At 43.6% G+C, this 25,416-nt stretch overlaps 1 protein-coding gene across 2 annotated transcripts in view; it reads left to right on the top strand.

Moving 5' to 3' along the window:
• Positions 1-25,416, top strand: part of LOC110529680 (protein dispatched homolog 1) — a 73,998-nt gene that overhangs the window by 29,999 nt on the left and 18,583 nt on the right. The window contains exons 3-4 of one of the 2 annotated variants that reach the window (XM_021612112.2): positions 18,415-19,628; positions 22,741-23,389. In XM_021612112.2, coding sequence (XP_021467787.2) covers positions 22,782-23,389 — 608 coding nt within the window. In that variant the 5' untranslated portion in view covers positions 18,415-19,628; positions 22,741-22,781. The remainder of the gene's footprint in view (positions 1-18,414; positions 19,629-22,740; positions 23,390-25,416) is intronic. The other variant, XM_021612113.2, reaches the window with a different exon arrangement.

The following is a 25,416-nucleotide window of genomic DNA, read 5'->3' as shown; positions in this document are numbered from 1 at the left end:
GGTAATACACTGGTTTATTACCTTAATGAAGGGGTTGAAATGTTTATCTACAGTACTAAGCCCTCAAGCACTTTTGTGGCCAGCGATGAAGAATCCTTTTGGCAACGACCTGAGGGATGAGCAGTTTGTTAGTGCTCATTTGTGGCAGCTTTGGAGGAAAAATGTTGTATTAGGCTACTTAAAGTTTATTATCTGTTGATCTTGATACACTTTCCTCAATGCACTTGTAGATTAATTTATTGAGAAATCTCCTCTCTGCTTTGACACATTGAAATCCACAAAGAATACAGGTGTATGATAAAAAAAAAACAATGTGTATATATATATTTTGGGGGGGACTTTTACCCCTTATTCTCCCCAATTTCATGGTATCCAATTGTTTTAGTAGCTACTATCTTGTCTCATCGCTACAACTCCCGTACGGGCTCGGGAGAGACGAAGGTTGAGAGACGAAGTCACGCGTCCTCCGATACACAACCCAACCAAGCCGCACTGCTTCTTAACACAGCGTGCATCCAAGCCGGAAGCCAGCCGCAACAATGTGTCGGAGGAAACACCGTGCACCTGGCAACCTTGGTTAGCGCGCACTGCGCCCGGCCCGCCACAGGAGTCGCTGGTGCGCGATGAGACAAGGACATCCCTACTGGCCAAGCCCTCCCTAACCCGGACGACGCTAGGCCAATTGTGCATCGCCCCACGGACCTCCACGGTCGCGGCCGGTTATGACAGAGCCTGGGCGCCAACCCAGGGTCTCTGATGGCACAGGTGGCGCTGCAGTACAGCGCCCTTAATGATCAGTTTCTCACAGCAGGAAAATAACCCTGCAGCAACAGGAAATGTGAATTATTGTGTGGATTATAATTAATGGCCATTTTTGTAGGAGTTGATACATTTTTAGTTTGGGGAAATCAAGTCTGACATTTTAAATGACAAACTTTAGAAGCCCTTTAAAACCTTAAATACACATCCCCAGTGGTACAGCGGTCTAAGGCACTGCATCGCACTGCTTGAGGAGTCACTACCGCAATGGGTTCGATCCCAGACTGTGTCACAGCCGTCCGTGACCGGGAGAACCATGAGGCGGCGCACAGTTGGTTGAGCGTCACCCGGGTTAGGGGAGGATTTGGCCGGTAGGGTTTTCCTTGTCCCATCGTGCTCTAGCGACTCCTTGTGGCTATCATGAAATTGGGGCGAAAAAAGGGGTAGAAGTACAACAACAAAAAGGATAATAAACTACCAGTTTGCATTTCCTGCCGAGCAGGACATTTCCTACGACAACAGGGCGATCAAATGAATATTCTACATTTATACCCGCCTCATGAATGATTCAACCCTAGCAGGAGATTATTTGACCTAATGCTCAGTCACTAGTCATTAATGACCCAATTATGAACAGCAAACTATATGGGTTTGACACCTCATAACTGACTCGACCATCGGCAGGTATAGTGTGTGTATAATTGTTCAGTAATGGAGGCCCTAACTCTGAAACTCCTGGTTGGTCACTGATTGGAGATTTAATTTCCCTTACTGATTATCAATAGAAAATTGGAGGAGTTGGGTTCCTTGCTGCCAGAAAGGTTTCACCAAAGGCCCGATGTAGGCTATTCATAACTAGAGGCAATACTCTGCCCTGTAGTTCATTTTGGCTGTTGTTTTGGCTCATCTTTGGTCTATTGTGATGGCAGTTCCGCCGGTGGTCCCATGTAAACAGCTCTCAAAGGGGTTCCCCTCTCCTAGTCTCTCTCCCAGAGAGCCTGTGCCTCTGGTTTAAATGGGGTAATTGATAGTAGAGGATGCCTGATCCTGGTGTCTGGTGCTAGGAAGGACCAGTTCTGACCCCTCCTGTACAAAGGGACCCTCTCCTCATCCCTTCTCTCAGAAAGCTGGGAAGAGTAAATATTTAGCAGGCCGCACAACAATGGCTCGCCCAGGGAGAGAATGAGACTTTCATCAGAACTCATGGCTAAAGGGACATTTGGCAGAGGGGGAACTAGTTGGCTAAATCTGGAGTAGGGGTTTTTAGGGGGAAAGGAATCTCTCATGCTGAAGTCTCATTTCTAGAGCGGGTTTCTAGTGCGGGTTTTTCCCTAAATACACACTACCGTTCAAAGGTTTGGGGTCACTTAGAAATTAGTGTCTAGAGTTGAAAAAAAAAAAGATTTGCAAAGAAAAGCCATATCTGACTGGCCAATAAGAAGAAAAGATTAAGATGGGCAAAAGAACACAGACACTGGACAGAGGAACTCTGCCTAGAAGGCCAGCATCCCGGAGTCGCCTCTTCACTGTTGACGTTAAGACTGATGTTTTGCGGGTACTATTTAATGAATCTGCCATTTGTGAGGCATCTGTTTCTCAAACTAAACACTCTAATGTACTTGTCCTCTTGCTCAGTTGTGCACCGGGGCCTCCCACTCTTTCTATTCTGGTTAGGGCCAGTTTGCGCTGTTCTGTGAAGGGAGTTGTACACAGCAATGTACGAGATCTTCAGTTTCTTGGCAATTTCTCGCATGGAATAGCCTTCATTTCGCAGAACAAGAATAGACTGACGAGTTTCAGAAGAAAGTTCTTTGTTTCTGGCCATTTGGAGCCTGTAATCAAACCCACAAATGCTGATGCCCCAGATACTCAACTAGTCTAAAGAAGGACAGTTTTATTTCTTCTTTAATCAGAACAACAGTTTTCAGCTGTGCTAACATAATTGCAAAAGGGTTTTCTAATAATCAATTAGCCTTTTAAAATGATAAACTTGGATTAGTTAACACAACGTGCCATTGGAACACAGGAGTGATGGTTGCTGATAATGGGCCTCTGTACGCCTATGTAGATATTCCATTAAAAATCAGCCGTTTCCCACTACAATAGTCATTTACAACGTTACACTGTATTTCTGATCAATTTGATGTTATTTTAATGGACAAATAATGTGCTTTTCTTTCAAAAACAAGGACATTTCTAAGTGACCCTGAACTTTTGAACAGTAGTGTATATTTAAGATCCTTCACACTGTTGAAGTGATCAGACATCCTTTCTGTCAGCGCTCTCTCTCCTCTGTTTGGAAAACTACTTCAACTCCATTATGGCACACATTTTCTTCCGTTCTTCTACCCCCCTCTTTGACATTCTAACACTGACGTGTGTGTGTGTGTGTGTGTTTGTCTTTTTTACAAGCCAAGTTACCAGCCTTCCTTTAGACACGCTCTGAATTTCCTTTCTCACTACCCCCTCCCCCACACTCTTCTATCCTACATTAGATTAGTTGCTTGTAAACCTTTGTACAGTACTACATCTCACTTAATGCCCACACAATGAAAAAGGGGTTTTGCAGTGTAAAGGCCTCTGCCGGGTTCCATTGGAAAGGCCTTAAAGCAGGTTTTGTCTCCCGTGCGCCACCATTGTGACTGACATTAACAGCCTAGAGGACTGCAGGCCGGTGTAGGGCGCACGGTGCGAAGGCTGTTCCCTGGCCAGGGTGAGAGGGAGAGAAGCATGGGATCAACACTGTGATTTACTGTAACTCGTAAATCCTCGTCATTTACTGCCATAATTACTCCTCCAAAGGTGTGAAGTGCTTCAACAAAACATAGTGTGCTGGGATGAATGGGCCGGGCCCCCCACTCCCGAATCATTCTGGCTGGCACGATTACGGCTGCCACGGCAGAGAGAGCCCAGTCCAGGGTCACTGAGCCTCTCAACACTGGGAAGGCTCACTTCTCCCACTGACACAGAGTGGGGGGGAGGGGGAAAGCAGGAGGGACATTTTGACATGGCGTAGATGGTATTAGAAAAAAACTCCAGCAACCGTCTTTTCCAATGATATAACTTTAATGTTAAGTTGTCATTTATGTATTTGCATCATGGAATAGAGTGCAAAGACCAGTCATCACTGGCGATAATCTTCCAACACTCCAAACAAACAATAAGTCGTGGTTAGAATGAATAAGAGTGAGTAGGAATCAACACTTCAATGGGAAATGAATGAAACAAACAAACAGGATCAATATGGAAAACAACAGGCTGGCAATCTGTCTCTGTTGGGTTTCTATTGGGTGTGTTTTAATTGGTCAAGTTAAAGCGGTGTTGGTCGTGCTACTCTAGCAGACTAATGGGCTGAGCATGTAGCTGAGTGAGTACTGAAGGGTTGCAGGCCCACGGCTGTGCCAGGCAGCCAGCCAGTGGTTTATGAACCACTCTCCTTCACTTGTTCCTTAACATTCTCCCTGTGTTTGCGTGTGTGTTCGATTATGGATGTGTAGTTGCGAGTGTGTGTGTGTGTGTATATACATATGACACAGGCCTGTGAAAGGAAAAAAGTGCCCCCTCGTTGTAAGGCCTTTAAGGGAGGCCTGATGACCCAAAGCATGATGTAATTCAATAAGCCTGTCACTAATAATTTCCCACTTCTTTTAATGGGCTGGAGATTGATCCAGGTTCTGTAGCATGGCCCCATTTTTTCTGGGCGGGGTGTTTTTCCTGCTCCATCCATTTTACTGCCATATTTCACTGTTTATAAATATTTATGCACATATACAGCTGTCTAATAAAGACTAGGAACTGGACGGCTTTCCAGTTTTCATTTTTAAGATCTTATATTTTGCTGGTGGAAATGCCAAAAAGCTGTACCCACCCTTTTAATAATAATAATAACAGCTTGTTTTCTCACGTAAAAGAAAAATGACAAACAGACCTTCACCCCTATAAGTATGCATATACAGTGCCTTGCGAAAGTATTCGGCCCCCTTGAACTTTGCGACCTTTTGCCACATTTCAGGCTTCAAACATAAAGATATAAAACTGTATTTTTTTGTGAAGAATCAACAACAAGTGGGACACAATCATGAAGTGGAACGACATTTATTGGATATTTAAAACTTTTTTAACAAATCAAAAACTGAAAAATTGGGCGTGCAAAATGATTCAGCCCCCTTAAGTTAATACTTTGTAGCGCCACCTTTTGCTGCGATTACAGCTGTAAGTCGCTTGGGGTATGTCTCTATCAGTTTTGCACATCGAGAGACTGACATTTTTTCCCATTCCTCCTTGCAAAACAGCTCGAGCTCAGTGAGGGTGGATGGAGAGCATTTGTGAACTGCAGTTTTCAGTTCTTTCCACAGATTCTCGATTGGATTCAGGTCTGGACTTTGACTTGGCCATTCTAACACCTGGATATGTTTATTTTTTAACCATTCCATTGTAGATTTTGCTTATTTTTTGAATCATTGTCTTGTTGGAAGACAAATCTCCGCCCCAGTCTCAGGTCTTTTGCAGACTCCATCAGGTTTTCTTCCAGAATGGTCCTGTATTTGGCTCCATCCATCTTCCCATCAATTTTAACCATCTTCCCTGTCCCTGCTGAAGAAAAGCAGGCCCAAAGCATGATGCAGCCACCACCATGTTTGACAGTGGGGATGGTGTGTTCAGGGTGATGAGCTGTGTTGCTTTTACACCAAACATAACGTTTTGCATTGTTGCCAAAAAGTTCAATTTTGGTTTCATCTGACCAGAGCACCTTCTTCCACATGTTTGGTGTGTCTCCCAGGTGGCTTGTGGCAAACGTTAAACGACACTTTTTATGGATATCTTTAAGAAATGGCTTTCTTCTTGCCACTCTTCCATAAAGGCCATATTTGTGCAATATACGACTGATTGTTGTCCTATGGACAGAGTCTCCCACCTCAGCTGTAGATCTCTGCAGTTCATCCAGAGTGATCATGGGCCTCTTGGCTGCATCTCTGATCAGTCTTCTCCTTGTATGAGCTGAAAGTTTAGAGGGACGGCCAGGTCTTGGTAGATTTGCAGTGGTCTGATACTCCTTCCATTTCAATATTATCGCTTGCACAGTGCTCCTTGGGATGTTTGAAGCTTGGGAAATCTTTTTGTATCCAAATCCGGCTTTAAACTTCTTCACAACAGTATCTCGTACCTGCCTGGTGTGTTCCTTGTTCTTCATGATGCTCTCTGCGCTTTTGACGGACCTCTGAGACTATCACAGTGCAGGTGCATTTATACGGAGACTTGATTACACACAGGTGGATTGTATTTATCATCATTAGTCATTTAGGTCAACATTGGATCATTCAGAGATCCTCACTGAACTTCTGGAGAGAGTTTGCTGCACTGAAAGTAAAGGGGCTGAATAATTTTGAACGCCCAATTTTTCAGTTTTTGATTTGTTAAAAAAGTTTGAAATATCCAAACTTCATGATTGTGTCCCACTTGTTGTTGATTCTTCACAAAAAAATACAGTTTTATATCTTGATGTTTGAAGCCTGAAATGTGGCAAAAGGTCGCAAATTTCAAGGGGGCCGAATACTTTCGCAAGGCACTGTACATGCTCTCTTACATACACAAACATACCCTCATACATGACATGACCATAGGTGTGTGGACACCTGCTCGTCGAGCATCTAATTCCAAAATCACGGGCATTAATATGGAGTTGGTCCCCCCTTTGCTGCTATAACAGCCTCCACTCTTCTGGGAAGGCTTTCCACTAGATGTTGGAACATTGCTGCGGGGACTTGCTTCCATTCACGAGCATTAGTGAAGTCGGGTACTGATGTTGGGCGATTAGGCCTGGCTCGCAGTTGGCGTTCCAGTTCATCCCTTAGCTGGTCGATGTAGTTGAGGTCAGGGCTCTGTGCAGGCCAGTCAAGTTGTTCCACACTAAACTCGACAAACCATTTATGTTTGGACCTTGCTTTGTGCACTGGGGCATTGTCATGCTGAAACACTAAAGGGCCTTCCCCAAACTGTTGCCACAAAGTTGGAAACACAGAATCATCTAAAATGTCATTGAATGCTGTCGCGTTAAGATTTACCTTCACTGGAACTAATTGGCCTAGCCCGAATCATGAAAAACAGCCAAGAGCATTATTCCTCCTCCACCAAACTATGACGGTACCACGTTGAAAGTCACTGAGCTCTTCAGTAAGGCCATTCTACTGCCAATGTTTTTCTATGGAGCATGGCTGTGTGCTTGATTATATACACCTGTCAGCAATGGGTGTGGCTGAAATAGCCAAATCTACTAATTTGAAGGGGTGTCCGCTATATACTAGAAGTATATAAAAGAATGTCCACGTCTGCTTTGTACCCTGATGCTGTGAAGTGGATGGATTGGTAGCAGCGTTCTACACAAACACAGGGAGTTGTGAGGAGATACCTGTAGCTCTCAGGCCTCTTTCTTCTGGGCTCCTGGTACTGTATCAGTTTCCGTTTGATGTACTATTTGTTTTTAGGCCCGGGGCACCAACGTTTCAGATGCTTTGTTAAGTGGATGGGCTGTCAGTAAAAGTTCCCACAGTCATGAGTGAGTGACCTTTTAAAAAAAAATTCTAACTGAATTTTTTTACAGATAGGGACTTAGAGATGAGCTCCCCCTCTCCTCCCAAACACACCCACCACCCTCCACCTACAGTATCAGGGCCACATGTAAGTGTGACAGTGATGAGTACACACTTGAGTATTTATAGTCTACATTTGTTAAAGCTCACATTTATCTTGTGGCCTGCTGGTGTCAGTGACTGCTGCGTTCCCATGTCTCTCTGCTGCTACTATTGCCCCCCCCCCCCCCCCTCCACACACACACTTTGGTTTACATTCATGAATTCACCCCTCACCAGAGAAATCATCCTGATTGAGAGAGAACTCTAGGAGAACGTTTGAGAAAATGGTCTATATTCTATAATAATTTCTTGATGGGCCCAACTTGTATACAGTCATTCTGTTGTTGGATTCTTCAGCTTGTTAGGGGAAGAATTTTAAAGGTTTGTTCCATCAAACTTGCGACACTAGCCCATTAGCATATGGCAGCGATCATCAGAAGCCATAAAGAGGGAAGCGGTGTGCCTTCAGGGCTGGACTGGTTTTTATTTGGAACCACTTAAGATATTCACCTGTGTAAAATTGTTTATCTTGGAAAGAATGGTAAATAAATCCACTTGGGCCTATAGCCAATCATAAAGTGCGCAGAGTGCCCGTAAAAGCGTAATTAGACCAGTCTCAGACCAACTTTTGACTTTGGTTGCCATTCTTTACAAAACCCTCTTAACAACGTATAGCTGGTTAGCTGCCAAGAGCAAAAAAAAATCAAAAGGCTGAAGGCCATTACTCACTCACTCCGGGAAAGGTTAATGCACTGTTCTGTACTGGCCTTAAGGTGTATATTAGTATTATTACTTAGCCGTGAACAGATCCAATAACTGGGTCTGCACTTTACGTGTAAAAAAATAAAATAACACAAGGGAACGAGGGGGGAAAGAGAGAGCTGTGAAATGCTCTTTGTGTTCAAATGTCAACACATTTTTGTATTTTTCTTTTCTGGAGGAGCAGCTGCAGAGGCCTAATCTCCGTCTCACTGGTGTACTCCCCTCCGTAGGGAGCATGACAGAGTCCAAATGCCAGCCACTCCACTCTGCCCCAACCCTCCTAGAACCAGTCCCATTAGTGGGGCTAATACACCCCCTCCTTCCCTACTCCGTCCCGGCCCCAGAAAGCCCACTTGTCCTTGGGCCGCTGAGTGAGATGACACAGGATGAAGTCACTCCATTTGTGTTGGCACAGAGACCGGACCGATGCCGGGCTGCCAAGAGTTCTTGGACACGTCTCGCTTTGGTGAGAGGGAGAGGAACCATAAGGTAGAGTTTGTGTCGCAGTACGGTGGGCCCACGTCCAGCATTACTTTTGCACAACCTGTGTTGAAAACCCCACTGAAATAAGACAATATTGTAAATTGAGGTGGTGATGTTATAGAATGCATGACACTGAAAGTTGGGAGAGGTTCCTGTTCATGTCTTCACTCCTAGTGTTGACATGCTGACGTGAGTCAAAGCCACTTTTTGTATGTTATTGTTTTTGGATGTGTGTACCCTATTATCCATAATTCCAGTCATTTTGCGCTCTGACAGTATTTTGACAGTGGTGTGTGATCTCACAGCGAGATTTTTCCCCTCTGTATCCGGTGCTGTGTGATTTACCTGCTGTGGAATCAGAGGGTCCCAGAGACATTTTACATCCTCGTCCCAAAAAGGTAGCTAGTGGAGGCCAGAGTTTGACAGACATCCTCCCACCCCCTATCCTTCCCCTCAGAGGCCGGTGAGGAGCTGCCCTGTCCTGTGTTTGTAGAGCAGGGGCTAGGGGGAAGTTTGACTCTGGAAAGCTTTGCCTGTGTTTGGGCAATTCCTCAAAGGCTTAGCCGACCTGATGAACAAATGCTACATTTGGGCTCCTCAAAGAGTCTCTTTCCATTACCCCCACCGGCAAACCCCAGCCTCCTCCTCCTCCCCCCCGGTCAGCTGGACTGCCCTGTCTGTCTCAGCCCTTCGTTAGCATCTCAGCAAGCCCAAGATCAAACAACATGGGCGGACTCCTTCCTTCCACTGTCACTCTGCTCTATCATTTGTAGTGCCAGTCTCAGTTTTCGAGTGCTCTGAGTGACCTAAACGTAACATGTAAAGTGTTGGTCCCATGTTTCATGAGCTGAAATAAAATATGACAGAAATTTCCCATACACACAAAAAGTTTATTTCCCTCAAGTTTTGTGCACAAATTTGTTTACATCCGTGTTAGTGAGCATTTGTCAAGATAATCCATCCACCTGACAGGTGTGGCATATAAAACATCTGATTAAACAACATGATCCTTACACAGGTGCACCTTGTGCTGGGGATAATCAAAGGCCACACTAAAATGTGCAGTTTTGTCACCTGAAGTTTTGAGGGAGTGTGCAGGAATGTCCACCAGAGCTGTTGCCAGAGAATTTTATATTCATTTCTCTACCATAAGCCTCCTCCAACATCATTTTAGAGAATTTGGCAGTACGTCCACCAGCCTCACAACCGCAGACCACGTGTATGTAGTCATGTGGACGAACGGTATTCTGATGTCAACATTGTGAACAGAGTGCCCCATGGTGGCGGTGGGGTTATGGTATAGGCAGGCATAAGCTATGGACAACCAACACAATTGCATTTTTATCGATAGCAATTTGAATGCACAAAAATACTGTGACGAGAACCTGAGGCCCATTTTTTATTTTTTTTAAAGATACAGTGTCTTTGGAAAGTATTCAGACCCCTTGACTTTTTCTACATTTTGTGACGTTACAGCCTTATTCTAAAATGTATTAAATTGTTTTTTTCCCTCGTCAATTTGCACACAATACCCCCAGAATGGCAAAGTGAAACCAGGTTTTTATACATTTTTGCATTTTTTTATAAAAAATAAATAAATGATATCACATTTACACAAGTATTCATACCCTTTACTCAGTACTTTGTTGAAGTACCTTTGGCAGCAATTACAGCATCGAAACTTCTTGGGTATGATGCTACAAGCTTGGCACCTGTATTTGGGGAGTTTCTCCCATTCTTCTCTGCAGATCCTCTCAAGCTCAGTCAGATTAGAAGGGGAGTGTTGCTGCACAGCTATTTTCAGGTCTCTCCAGAGATGTTCGATCGGGTTCAAGTCAATCGGGCGGGCAGAGTAGCCTTGTGGTTAGAGCGTTGGACTAGTGCTGTTTGAATGAATGCTTACGAGCCTGCTGATGTCTACCACCGCTCAGTCAGATACTTGTATGCTTGTATGCTCAGTCAGATTATATGCAACGCAGGACACGCTAGATAAACTAGTAATATCATCAACCATGTGTAGTTAACTAGTGAAAATGATTGATTGATTGTTTTTTATAAGATAGGTTTAATGCTAGCTAGCAACTTACCTTGGCTTACTGCATTCACGTAATAGGCAGTCTCCTTGTGAAGTGCAACGAGTGGCAGGTGGCTATAGCGTTGGACTAGTTAACTGTAAGGTTGGAAGATTGGATCCCCCGAGCTGACAATGTGAAAATCTGTCTAACCCACCATTCCTAGGCCGTCGTTGAAAATAAGAATGTGTTATTGAGTGATTTGCCTAGTTAAATAAAGATTAAATAAAGGTGTTTAAAAAAATTAAATCTGCCAAATCGGTGTCCAAAAATACAGATTTCCTAATTAATCGGCCATTCCGATTAATCGGTCGACCTCCTAGTTGAAACTGGAGCAGCAGCACGACCCAGGTGGACTGGGGACAGCAAGGGGTCATCAGGCCAGGTAGTGTTGAGGCATGGTCCTAGGGCTCAGGTCCTCCGAGATAGAGAGAGAGAATTAGGGAGCATACTTAAATTCACACAGGACACCGGATAAGACACAAGAAATACTACAGATATAACAGACTGACACTAGTCCCATGACACAAACTATTGCAGCATAAATACTGGAGGCTGAGACAGGAGGGGTTGGGAGACACTGTGACCCCGTCCGACAATACCCCCGGACCTATATAACCCCACCCACTTTGCCAAAGCACAGCCCCCACACCACTGGAGGGATATCTTCAAACCACCAACTTACTACCCTGAGACAAGTATAGCCCATGAAGATCTTCCCCACTGCATGAACCCGAGGGTGGCGCCAACCCAGACAGGAAGATCACGTCATTGAGGGACAGCTATTGGGGAACTGTGGGAGGGTTTGGGTTCATGTTTTTTGGCCTGGTGGGAGAACTGTCAATGTGCCCTTGAGCAGGGCATTGACCATGGATGCTTCTAGGTGTCGCTCTGAATGGGAGTCTGTTGGATAACTTTTATGGTGTAGTTGTTGAGCAGCTTCACTGCAAGTATATTGTATGTTTCAGATATTCAAAAAAACAAAAAAACAATTGTGGTCCTAAAACGGAACCTTGAGGAACACCGAAATTTACAGTTGATTTGTCAGAGGACAAACCATCCACAGAGACAAACTGATGTCTTTCCGACAGATCTAAACCAGGCCAGAACTTGTCCGTGTAGACCAATTTGGGTTTCCAATCTCTCCAAAAGAATGCGGTGATCGATGGTATCAAAAGCAGCACTAAGGTCTAGAAGCACGAGGACAAATGCAGAGCCTTGGTCTGACACCATTAAAAGGTAATTTACCACTTTTGATTGCAGTCTGTGCTATGATGGGGTCTAAAACCAGACTGAAGCATTTCGTATACATTGTTTGTCTTCTGTTTGCTGTGCAACGGATTTTTCAAAACATTTTGAGACGAATGGGAGATTCGATATATAGGCTGATTTTAGTTTTTTGTATTTTCTGGGTCAATGTTGGGCTTTTTCAAGAGAGGCTTTATTACTGCAACTTTTTGGGAGTTTGGTACACATGCGGTGGATAGGGAGACATTCAACATGGTCCAGTATGCAGCTTGAAGGTTTAGAGGCCATAACTGTTTTCATCAATGTGTCAAGAGATATAGTATTAAAAAACTTGAGTGTCTCCCTTGATTCTATGTCTTGGCAGTGTTGTGCAGACTCAGGACAACTGAGCTTTGGAGAAATAGCCAGATTTAAAGAGGAGTCTGTAATTTTCTTTCTAATGATCATGATCTTTTCATCAAAGAAGTTCATGAATTTATCACTGCTGAACTGAAAGCCATCCTCTTAGGGAATGCTGCTTTTTAGTTAGCTTTGCGACAGTATCAAAAATACATTTTGGATTGTTCTTATTCTCCTCAATTAAGTTGGAAAAATAGGATGATCGGCCAGCAGTGAAGTGAGGGCTCTTTGATACTGCAAGGTACTGTCTTTCAAAGCTAGTCGGAAGACTTCCAGTTTGGTGTAGCGCCATTTTGGTTCCAATTTTCTGAAAGCTTGTTTCAGGGCTCAGGTATTTTCAGTAGACCAGGGAGAAGATAGTTTCCTATGACAAATGTTTTGTTTTTAGGGGTGTGACTGCATCTAGGGTATTATGCAAGGTTAAATTAAGTTCCTCAGTTAGGTGGTTAACCAGTTTTTGTACCCTGACGTTCTTTGGTAGGTGGAGGGAGTCTGGAAGGGCATCTAGGAATCTTTGGGTTGTCCGAGAATTTATAGCACGGCTTTTGATGGGTCTGAGTAGATTATTTGTTGCGATTGCAAACGTAATAAAATGGTGGTCCGATAGTCCAGGATTATGAGGAAAAACATTAAGATCCACAATATTTATTCCACGGGACTAAGCTAGGTCCAGAGTATGACTGTGGCAGTGAGTAGGTCCGGAGACATGTTGGACAAAACCCACTGAGTCGATGATGGCCCCGAAAGCCTTTTGGAGTGTGTCTGTGGATTTTCCAATGTGAATATTGAAGTCACCAAAAATGTGAATATTATCTGCCATGACTACAAGGTCCGATTAGAAATTCAAGGAATTCAGTGAGGAATGCTGTATGTGGCCCAGGAGGCCAGTAAACAGTAGCTATAAAAAGTGGTTGTTCCGTCTCTGGCTGAGCCACTCAAGGACGTTCAGGAACTTGTCCTGAAGCCACTTTTACTTTGTCTTGGCTGTGTGCTTACGGTCATTGTCCTGTTGAAAGGGGAACCTTCGCCCCAGTCTGAGGCCGTGAGCGCTCTAGAGCAGGTTTTCATCATTCAGTTCATATTTCCCTCGATCTTGACTAGTCTCTCAGTCCCTGCAACTGGAAAAACATCCCCACCACATGATGCTGACACCACCATGCTACACCATAGGGATGGTGCCAGATTTCCTCCAGGCGTGACACTTGGCATTCAGGCCAAAGAATTCAATCTTGGTTTCATCAGACGAGATAATCTTGTTTCTCATGGTCTGAGAGTTTTTAGGTGCCTTTTGGACAACAACAAGCATGCTGGCATGTGCCTTTTACTGCGGAGTGGCTTCCGTCTGGCCACTCTACCATAAAAAGGCCTGATTGGTAGAGTGCTACAGAGATGGTTGTCCTTCTGGAAGGTTCTCCCATCTCCACAGAGGAGCTCTAGAGCTATTTCAGAGTGACTATCAGGTTCTTGGTCATCTCCCAGACCAAGCCCCTTCTCCACCGATTGCTCAGTTTGGCCGGGCAGGTAGCTCTAGGAAGAGCCTGTGGGTGGTTCCAAACTTATTCCATTTAAGAATGAGGCCACTGTGTTCTTAGGGACCTTCGATGCTGCAGAAATGTTTTGGTACCCGTCCCCAGATCTGTGCCTCGACACAATCCTGTCTCGGAGCTCTACGGACAATTCCTTCAACCTCACAGCTTGGTTTTTGCTCTGACATGCACTGTCAACTGTGGGACCTTTATATAGACAGCTGTGTGCCTTTCCAAATCATGTCCAATCAGTTGAATTTACCACAGGTGCACTCAAATCAAGTTGTAGAAACATCTCAAGGATGATCAATGGAAACAAGATGCACCTGAGCTCAATTTCGAATCTCATAGCAAAGGGTCTGAATACTTATGTAGATGAGCTATTTCTGTTTTTATTTTTTAATACATTTGCTAAAATGTTCACTCTTCACTTTGAAATTATGGGGTATTGTGTGTGGATTGCTGTGTTTTTTTACATTTATTTAATACATTTTAGAATAAGGCTGTATTTTAACAAAATGTGGAAAAAGTCAAGGGTTCTGAATACTTTCTGAAGGCACTGTATGTGACCAAGAGCATATCTGTATTCCCAGTCATGTGAAATCTATAGATCAGGGCCTAATGAATTTGTTTCAATTGACTGATTTGCTCATAACAACTGTAACTCAGTAATATATATTTCCACATTATGAGGTTGAAATCATACTGTGACATTTTGAAAATTATGATAAAGCCCTTTTAATGTAAGAGCTGTTTGAAAAGACTGCTTGAAATTTCAGCGTGTTTTGGTGGGATGGAGTTTTGGCCTGCCTGGTGGTGACATCACCCGGCAGTAAATTAGTTAATAGACCAATAAGAAAGAGAGTTCCAAACCTCTGCCAATAACAGCTAGTTTTCAGTTTTCCCCTCTCCAGACCACTCCCAGACAGTCCTAGCAAAATCCTTGTTTAAGAAAGGGCTCTTTGCTAAGAAGTTATATATATTTATTTTTTTACCATTTAAAACTGAAAACAATCACAGTAAGGTACTTGATTTGTACCCAGAAATGATTCAATATTGAGATAAATATAGTCATTTTTTTATATATTTTTTTGTGTCATGACCAGAAGAGGAAGTATACCGTGGCTCCTCTAGCACTTGAGGAGAAGAGGTGGAAAAGGGACTGAGGTGGACAGAGAGAAAGCAGAAGCTGCACTGCCGCTGTATGCGAAAGGAGGACAAAGGCCCAGTCGCACTGCTCCAAAGCCCTGACACCATGTGAAATCCTTTGTAAAAACAACTGTATTAGAGGGCCTGCTTTTGTGCCAAAGGGCTTTATGAGGGTGGTTGTGGGGTGGGAGGTTACGTCCCAGTCCAAAGCTGGAGCAAGGCTGAAGAACAACCCACTGTTCTAAGAATCATTTCCCCTTGTCTTCCCAAACATACAAATCTAAGTTGTTTTGTCGGTTTGTGTTTTGGGATTGTCAAGTGTTTGGTCTAGTAATTCCTTGTGACCTAAAATAAGTTTGTTCTAGGCCTATTCCATCCTGAGAGGACTTGAAAGGAAAGGACCAACCATTTATCAGCAAATAACAAAAATGTAATTTCATTGGCTCTGCCATCAGTCTATCAAGGAGCAGGACACTAATCCGGACACTTCTAAAAAAATCCAGCTATGCCCTCAGACAAACCATCAAACAGGCAAAGCATCACCAACACATGTGCCACGCTGATCCTCAACACTGGGCTTAGGGGTGCGTGCTTAGTGCCATCTTGCACTCCCTGTTCACCCACGACTGTGTGGCCAAGCACGACTCCAACACTATCATTAAGTTTACTGACAACACAACAGTGGTAGGACTGATTGCTGACAACGATGAGACCGCTTATAGGGTGGAGGTCAGAGACTTGGCAGTGTGGTGCCAGGACAACAACCTCTCCCTCAATGTGAGCAAGACAAAGGAGCTGATCGTGGACGGCCCAGTACATCACTGGACCTATATACCAGGCGGTGTCAGAGGAAGGCCCAAATAATTGTCAAAGACTCCAGTCACCCAAGTCATAGACTGTTGTCTCTGCTACCGCACGGCAAGCGGTACCGGAGCGCTAAGTCTAGGAACAAAAGGCTCCTTAACAGCTTCTACCCTCAAGCCATAAGACTGTCGAACAATGAATCAAATGGCCACCTGGACTATTTACATTTACCCCCCTCCCCCCTTTGTTTTTACACTGCTGCTACTCGCTGTTTATTATCTATGCATAGTCACTTTACAAATGACCTCTAACCTGTACCCCCGCACATTGACTTGCAACCGGTACCCCCTGTATATAGCCTCGTTAATATTATGTCATTTACTTGTTTCTTTTTTATTACATTTTTTACTTTAGTTTATTTTGTAAATATTGTCTTAACTCTATTTCTTTATCTGCATTGTTAGTTAAGGGTTTGTAAGCATTTAACGGTAAGGTCTACACTTGTTATATTCGGTGCATGTGACAAATACAAATTAGATTTGAGTATAGAACAGGTGCTTGTGATCTCATTTACACCTCCAAGCTGTCCATCAACACCTATAAGAGGAATGCAGATTAGCACCACGGCCATCCAGCTACATCACTCCACTATCTCTTTTATTTCAAGCCAAGATTTTTCCATCTTATTTTCATGTTTTTCTTCTCTTCCGGGAAGGAGGCAGGTCATATGGCTACAGCATGTGGCTGGATGTAGTTTAACTTTCTCCAGCTACTCCAGCAATTCCTTGCGCTTTCCGTGAATCTCCAACTAGGCAACAAGGATTATTCAGCACATTGACTATGCTTCTGTCTTTGGTCATGGGGAGACTGGAGACGTGAGGCCTCAGTTAGTGCAGATACAGTTTAGTTTACTGTAATAATCTTAGATTTCTCTTTGGGTCTTGCCTGTCTCTGGCAGTAAGTCCTGGCTGTCTCTGCGGACTTGGGGAGAGTTAATCGGCGGGAGATGTCCGTCCTTACTCTTGAGGTGTCAGAGGGGATTGGGTTTCCCTGGGTATTCCCAAATCCAGACACACAGAAGCCACAGAGCAATGTGAGCAATGCTGCAAGATACTGACCCCTCCCCCCATTACCACAGGCAGGGGTTGCACAATGGGGTTGTAACATTACCTGACGGTTCCTGCCTGATTTCAGCTTTCATGATTGCCTATTAGGTCACCGTAAATGTGCTTCCAAATCAAAAGCGAGTTGGATCATGTTTAATTTATAGCAGGAAGGCTTCGTGCAGTGCGTGTTTTTTCTCTCTTAGCTGTTTGATGTTTTATGTCCTTGGAATGTGCAAGAGGGAGCGGCTTTGGCTCTACCTTGGGCATTTGTGCTGCATTTTGTTTAAGCATAGGCTTAAATGTATTCTGCATCTGTGTAAACCCGAATGTGTATCTTTTGTATGGGATCATTCAGTTGTCTACAGTAAAAAAAAAATTGTCACCCTAGTACTTTCAACATTACTTTGACCCTTGCATTTAGGAAGAACAAGCTCCAATTGATCATGCTATTTTAAAACGTTATCACATTTCCATTGGCACTCCAACTCTTAACAGGGAACAACTGTCTTACTCCAAGTCAATTCCTGTAAGAGTTTAGAAACAACTCTCTCCCTTCCTACTTCCCTCCATTTATTTTGTTGTTGGCTGACCCTGTCAGTTTGATGAGCTGTGGGTGATCATTGCTGGGACCAGTATGCTTTGATTACAGCTCCTTCCAGTTACTGTGCCCTTTGATGTGGTTTCTCTGCCGTCCAGGGCTGCAGCGGCCTGCCAGCTAGCCAGGCTCTTGTTATTTCAAAGGGGGAATCCTCGCTCGACTCGGATGGCCTGGGCTGACCAGGCACATGACCACCACAGGCATGGCTGGATACTGATACGCCAGGCTTTAGTGTGATAATCCTACCCACTCATGAGGTTTAATGGGGCTATAGGCACTGCCCTTTAACTGTAAAGCTGTTTATTCACACAGAGCTAACTAGCCTGTAATATAGCCTGTACTCAACTGTATATTGATAGGTGATAATCATGTTTGGACACACGCACAAGCTTTCTTGTTGAATGGGACCTTTTTGGTTCTGAGTTATTTTTATAAATCACTTGTTATTTTCTATTTGTAGCCTACGTAATGTAGTGTAGGTCTACTGGATGTCTGCTTTGCAAGTAGGCCTACATTAGGCTATATTGTTATTGTTGGCTCGTATTCATTTAAACAGGGAAAGTGTTTGTCTAAAGATTTGTGTTGGATGTGGAGAAGTGCTGCTAGGGTAACATTACGATAGCTTATTGAAGCTACAGAATTGTAAATATATACTGTATAACACACCACAATGTATACAGCAGTTTACGATTCAATGAAAGTTGACTTGTGGTAAACGGTGTTAAACACAACTGTTCTAAACATAGAAAACCTAGGAGACTTTCCATGTAGCCAGCACCCTACTGCAGTGCACTGCATATTATGGTGTGCTATATGAACTGTGTCCTGATGCTAGCAGACAGCTGAAATTAAAGCCAGGTATGACTTCTCTCTTCCCAGGATTCCACGTGATGAAGAACCACTCCTGCTGAGCAGAATGCTCCGAGCACAAAAAAATTATTTTCCAAGAGTCTGGAAGATGAGCTCTTCCATTTTCATCTTGTGGGAAATATTGTGATATTGCATGGCATAATGGAGATATGACAGGGGTGAAACAGTCCAAAGGATATGGTAATCACTTTGTTGTGTGGCCCAACTGTTGCTTGAGTTTGGATATTATCAGAAAGTCCACTGTGAGTTTTCAATCAAACCACAGTTATTTCAATGGGAATGGGCAGGGTGGAGAGGTCTATGAGGTAAAGGGGAGTATATTTTTAGGGGATTATTAAGTTATACACAACACAGCCAAAGGACTGAACATATCTAGTGTACAATCTTTAATTTGATGTGTGATGCCATGGATGGGGTCATAAAGAAGGGTTTTTAGGTCAAACTAAACAAAGAAGTGATTATTTCACGACTTAAGTAGTCTGTTGACAGCTGATTTTATTGGTCAATTTAATTTGTAAACTTGATGTTGGGTCATTTTTCTCTCACATGTTCTCTGACTGGGAATTTGTGTAAAATGCATCTGGATGCCTAGATTCAATATGTTCCGCGGTAGATCTGCATTAATGGGTGCTTATCGCAATGTCCGATTGAGCCCATATGCAGCATTTACCGTGACGATAACGTTGCCCTTAAAAGGTGCATAGCGGACAAAGCACGATTGGATTGAATCTGGGACTTAGAAACCTCTCAATAATAGTCAGTGATTGACTGAATAACATTTTCATCCTAAAACAAGCTCCTAATATTTTTTTCCTTTTCCTGTTGTGATAATGAAATAAGTCAGAGACTCATAACACTCAAATGTTAGTTGTTTGTGCTGTTTCCTAGTGGTGATGCACCTCCGTTCCTCCAGCTGTCGTGTGCTGCAGAGGCACTGATTGGGTTAAAAGTCTCAGAGCATCGTAAACGTCCTATCAGTGGGCTAGTGCGCAGTCCCAGCCCACCGCCTACCCGAGACAGGGTGCATGTGTTTGTCATTCTGCCTGTCCGCTTCCCGGTTAGAAACTAACTTCTTTCGCTGCGACTTGTTGCTCTCTTTTTTTTGGAGTGTTTTGTTGAACAAGTGGTGGATACTGTAAACCGAAGCCATTTTCGGTGAATATTTTAAACTTCGACGAGCACGAACGGAACGCAAACATCCAGAGCTCCAACACTTCGATAAGGTATCAAACCTGTGAAACGGTGTACTTTTTATGTATCCGTTAAATGTCGACTATGGATTGATCCTCTGAAAATACGGATGTGTTTATACCCCTGAATCTTAAACGGTTTAAATAATAATGTGTCTGTTGTTCCTACTGTGTATGGTACTAAAGAGGGGTTTTATAATAATATACAGATAGCGGATTCCGTCTCCGCTGCTGCAAAGTATCGGAACGACATAATGAAAAGGGCAAGTGATGTTACGCCTAATGTGATGTCCCGGTCTTTTTCTGAACACCGGCGTAGCTTCCTCTCAGAATATTTGTTTTACACGCTTTTTCCTCTCATTGTGTAGCCTACATAACTTTAGTTGATCAACATATTTGGCAGGCTAATAGGCCTATATGATCATACCGACAACGGATAAGCGTCTTGTGTGACAGCAGCTTCGTATAAAAAGTAGAAATATATGAAATGGGAAAAAAATGGTGGTCATAGCTTACTTTAGATTAGAAGATTTAACAAAAACTGCGTTTGACAAATATTTATATGGTTTCCTATGTCATAATGGTGCAACATTTACATTTTTTTTTTAAAATTCCTTATCTGTGGAGCAATGCATTATGTATAATAAACGATGGTTATTAATGTATACAATAGACAAGAAATGTGTTGTTTCTATCTTCATTTGAGCTTCACATTGATTGTTTGCAGCATGATTTTATGATTACTACAGCAGACTAGTTTATTTACCTATTTTAACATGAGACACTACTAGCCTTGAGCAAGCCAACTTCATATAGGTATGTAAAACCCAGCTGTGGAAATGGGCCAAAGGGTCAGCCTTGTCAAAAGCTTCTCCGTCACTAGAATACGAATGCCACAGTCCTCATACGTAGTCCTCTCAGGCATGTGCTTGTAGTTTCCAAGATGTTATTAGGCTGAAGTTATTAACTGTCTTGACTGAGTCCTCATAATTACCGTCAATTAGCTTTAATTGAAGGGATGAGGTACTTTGCCTCCTGCTGCATACCTGGTAGTTGCACAGGTCTCACCCCATAATCATGAACTCAACTTGAAAGCAGAAAAACGCATCCCGTTATTCTCAACCTTTCCAGTTTCCACAGACCTCATGTCGGTCAAACAGTGACTGTCACTTCTTAAAACCACTGCACTCAAAACCAAAATTAGTTTTCAGATCAGTGTTTGCAGATACACACTGAAAAGAGGAGCTATAAATAGTTCATTGTTTATTACTAAAAAATAAAAAATGAAGGACATTTTGTCAGCGTTTGTTTTTAGGGCATCCGTCCCACACTGATCGATCCGTTATTTCCTAAGGGCACAGTCCCCTGTTTGTGTCAGACTGCAGATTGGCCTAGATGTCTCACCTGGATGGCAACCCTCACTAATGGAGCACACACAGCCTCCCGCTGAATTCCTGTGGCAGTGGAGCAATGTTGAAAGCAGATGTGTACTGGTAGAGGGATGCATTATTAGGTTGTGCAACTGATTATTTAGCCAAGAATAATCACAATTCCATTGACAAAGGTCCAGGCTACTTACATAAGTCTCTTTTTCATACTTGTTTCATTGCCAGCTTTTCAGCTTTAAAAAAAAAATCATTGTTCGTAACTTGTCATGTATGGTAGACTGAAAACGTAAACCGAGTTTCTGCTGCACTGCCTGCTATTCGGAGCTCTTCAGACAGAGGTTGAAGTTCTTCTCCCCCCCCCCAATCCCACAGCTTCGACCCGACCTGGCTGTCAGTCTCATGTTACCCCCTCACTCATGTTGAGGCGTCGCAGAACACAATCATTCACTGCATCACATGGCTGTTTCCCTGCATGGACATGAAGTTTAGCCAAGTAGGCTATATGATATATCCTAATGGGTGTCGGTTGAACACAAACACATTTAGTTTGCCATCAAAATATTTGATATAGCCTACGACTGTGTACTGTGTTTGCATGCTGTCTCACATAGAGGCAACCCGAACTTCGAGAAATGGGTCTGTAGTGAGTTTTTTTGGAGGGAAAGTTATTTGCAAGTAAGCTGTGTCATGAGTCAAGTTTGTTTTGACAGATATGTGAAGGTTTTTAAAAGCAAAATGTCTACAAGGCTGGTAAAATAAGGAAGCCTTAAAGACCCATTGCAGCTGTTTTATCTCCATATCAAACCATTTCTGGGTAACAATTAAGTACCTTACTGTCATTGTTTTCAATTAAAATGATCAAAAATAGACAGTATTGTGTGGGAACTAGTGAGAAGTCGGTTTTCCTCACAAACTCAGCCATTAGTCTTAAAGGGAGATGAGGTTCGCACAGGACTCCCCTTCACAATAGACTGAGTGCGATTTATTCATCTGGGTTTACGTCAAGTCTGTTGGAGTTGGGCAACGTTCCAACTTCACAACCCACCACAACCGTGCATTACCTGTGAAAGGCAGTTCACTGCTTTTGAAGTGTGTCAAGCGAATCATGGTTAAACCGCAGACATTCTTTTTTTCCCCTCTTACTCTAAAATGTCCCAGCTGAAGGTATTTTACATTACACATAGACATAGCCTGAACATATTCTGTCATAGGGGCTGAAACTCTAGCATCATAAAGACTTGGAGACCTCTGTTTAATCTCATTCTGTTGAAACCGTTTTATACGTTTCATAATGTAGAGAGAGCGCAGGCTTCCCTGCACACAGGCTGCCAATTCATACCCTGTCATATTCATACTTTATAAATCACACTTCAGACAAAAATGGCAATGAAGAAGAGAAATATGGTTAAAGTGACTATTTGCTGTTTAGCTTTGAGTAAATCAATGAAGATTGATCCCTTGACTGTCGTCTCGCTTGTACCTGTTCCCAACCTCTTCCTCGTCTAGAAAGAGCAAGGTAATAATCTGTTTTGCTAACCGTTCGTTGCATTCTGTTCAGATCTGAGTTTTGAGCGTGAACCCTTGTGCGTTTTACGCTCTCATTCTCTCCCCTTTGCCCACACGGTTCCCTGGGCTCAGGCGTCCACACTCTCCTCTTGCTGCTCCGCTCAGCTCATCAGTTCTGTGTCAACATGGCTGGCTACAGTAAAGAGTTAACTATGCGCCTGTCTGCTTTTCCTCCCATTTTTTTTCTGCAGAGGAGTGGCAAACCCCGCACCAGGCCGGCAGGAAGAGGACCATGGCCCTGAGCGACGCCAACGGTGACCTCCTGCTCCTCAGCAATGCCAGCATGCCACCCAGCGTTACCACGATGGCCAGTGGCGCCAGCAGCCCAGCTTCCAGTGCCAGCCTCAGCAACACGGAAGGAGGGGACGGCAGCGTTGTTTCCACACCTAGAACACAGCAGAGGCATAGGCACCAACCAAGGCCAACGCCTCCACACAAGGAGCCCCAGCAGAGATCCAGAGTGAGTCTGGACGGGGGCGCTGTCAAGCAAAACGGCTCCCTTAGGGCCCCTTCCTCGTCCTCCTCCTCTTCACACCTCACAGACTCTCAAAGGTTGGCCAAGCTCCTGCCCTCCACACTTTCCACCACCACCTCCCCCTCGCCTCCTCAGCCTCCTCCGCTGTCTCCACCTCCCCCGTGCTGCCACCGCTGCCCATTCCATCCCCCCTTGTGCTGCCACGGCAACCAGCAGGAGTGCCACATCTTCCAGACCCATGCTCCCGCCCTGCAACTGCACCCGGGCTCCTGCTCCTGCTGCCTGCAGGCCTCCCCTCCATCCCTCTGTTTACACCACCGCTGGCAGGAGCACCTCCAGAACCAGCCCAATGTGGCCGGCCTCAGGTACGTGTGTGATGACTGTGTGTTTGTGCGCCAGTTCGTGCTTCTCTCTGCCATGGGGTGGCCTCAGGCATATCTCTATTACCTGCCTCTCCAACAGAAGCCCTTTCATTGCATTTGCCTTCCGAATGGGTGGTGACTGAATGCTTACTAACATGTCACAGTTAGGGTTGCACAGAGAGGGTATGTTAGTGAAAACTTTTGAAGTTTACCAGTAAACTACCAGAATTTGATGGCAGCTGTGAATAAAGACAATAGTTGCAGAGTGAATTGAAAATGCCATTGTTGATTTGATGCTTTTTTCATTAATTAGGCTTTTTTTCCTTCTTGAACCAGATGGACACTGAATAATATGGACACGGATATAAAAAATGAATACAGTATACAGTACCAGTCAAGTTTGAACACACCTATTCATTCAAGGGTTTTTCTTTCTTTTTACTATTTTCTACATTGTAGAATATTAATGAAGACATCAAAACTATGAAATAACACATATGGAGTCATGTAGTAACCATAAGTGTTAAACAAATCAAAATATATTTAGCCACCCTTTGCCTTGATAACAGTTTTCACACTCTTGGCATTCTCTCAACCAGCTTCATGAGGTAGTCACATGGTATGCATTTCAATGTAAAGGTGTGCCTTGTTAAAAGTTAATTTGAGGAGTTTCTTTCATTCCTAATGCGTTTGAGCCAATCAGTTGTGTTGTGACAAGATACGGGTGGTATACAGAAGATAGCCCTATTTGGTAAAAGACCAAGTCCATATTATGAAAAGAACAGCTCAAATAAGCAAAGAGAAACGACAGCCCATCATTACTTTAAGACACGAAGGTCAGTCAATCTGCAACATTTCAAGCGAGCGCGATGATGAAACTGGCTCTCATGAGGACCACCACAGGAAAGCAAGACACAGAGTTACCTCTGTTGCAGAGGATAAGTTCATTAGAGTTAGCAGCCTCAGAAATTGCAGCCCAAGTAAATGCATCAAAATTCAAGTAACAGACACATCTCAACATCAACTGTTCAGATGAGACTGTGATTCAGGCCTTCATGGTCAACATGCTGCAAAGAAACCACTACTAGTGGACACCAATAAGAAGAAGAGACTTGCCTGGGCCAAGAAACACGAGCAATGGACATTTAACCGGTGGAAATCTGTCCTTTTGGTCTGAGTTCAAATTTGAGATTTTTGGATACAACCGCTGTGTCTTTGTGAAACGCAGAGTAGGTGAACAGATGATCTCTGCATGTGTGGTTTCCACCGTGAAGCATGGAGGAGGTGTGGGGATGCTTTGTTGGTGACATTGTCTGTGTTGTATTTAGAATTTAAAGCACATTTTACCAGCATGGCTACCACAGCATTCTGCAGCGATATGCCATCTCCTCTGGTTTGCGCTTAGTGGGACTATCATTTGTTTTTCAAGAGGACAATGACCCAAAACACACCTTCAGGCTGTGTAAGGGCTATTTGACCAAGGAGAGTGGTGGAGTGCTGCATCAGATGACCTGGCCTCCACAATCACCCGACCTCAACCCATTTAAAATGGTTTGGGATGAGTTGGACCGCAGAGTGAAGGAAAAGCAGCCAACAAGTGCTCAGGATATGTGGGAAGTCCTTCAAGACTGTTGGAAAAGCATTCTTCATGAAGCTGGTTGAGAGTGTATAAAGCTGTCAAGGCAAAGGGTGGCTACTTTGAAGAATCTTAAATCTAAAATATATTTTGATTTGTTTAACACTTTTTTTTTTGTTGGTTACTACATGATGTGTTATTTCATAGTTTTGATGTCTTCACTAATTATTCTACAATGTAGAAATGAAGAAAAACCCTTGAATGAGTAGGTGTCCAAACTTTTGACTGATACTCTGTGTGTGTGTGTGTGTGTGTGTGATATAAATACGCTGCATGTATCTCCTGGTGAGACACATGCAGCGTATTAATCCACCCATTGTAAAATTACTGTTATATAGATGAGAGAAATTATTCAGTTATAAATTACAGAACATTACGGTAGCATACCACCCTA

The sequence above is a fragment of the Oncorhynchus mykiss genome, chromosome 8 (assembly GCF_013265735.2).
Source record: "Oncorhynchus mykiss isolate Arlee chromosome 8, USDA_OmykA_1.1, whole genome shotgun sequence".
Taxonomy (NCBI): Eukaryota; Metazoa; Chordata; class Actinopteri; order Salmoniformes; family Salmonidae; genus Oncorhynchus; species Oncorhynchus mykiss.
This window is presented reverse-complemented; position numbering and strand designations above follow the sequence as displayed.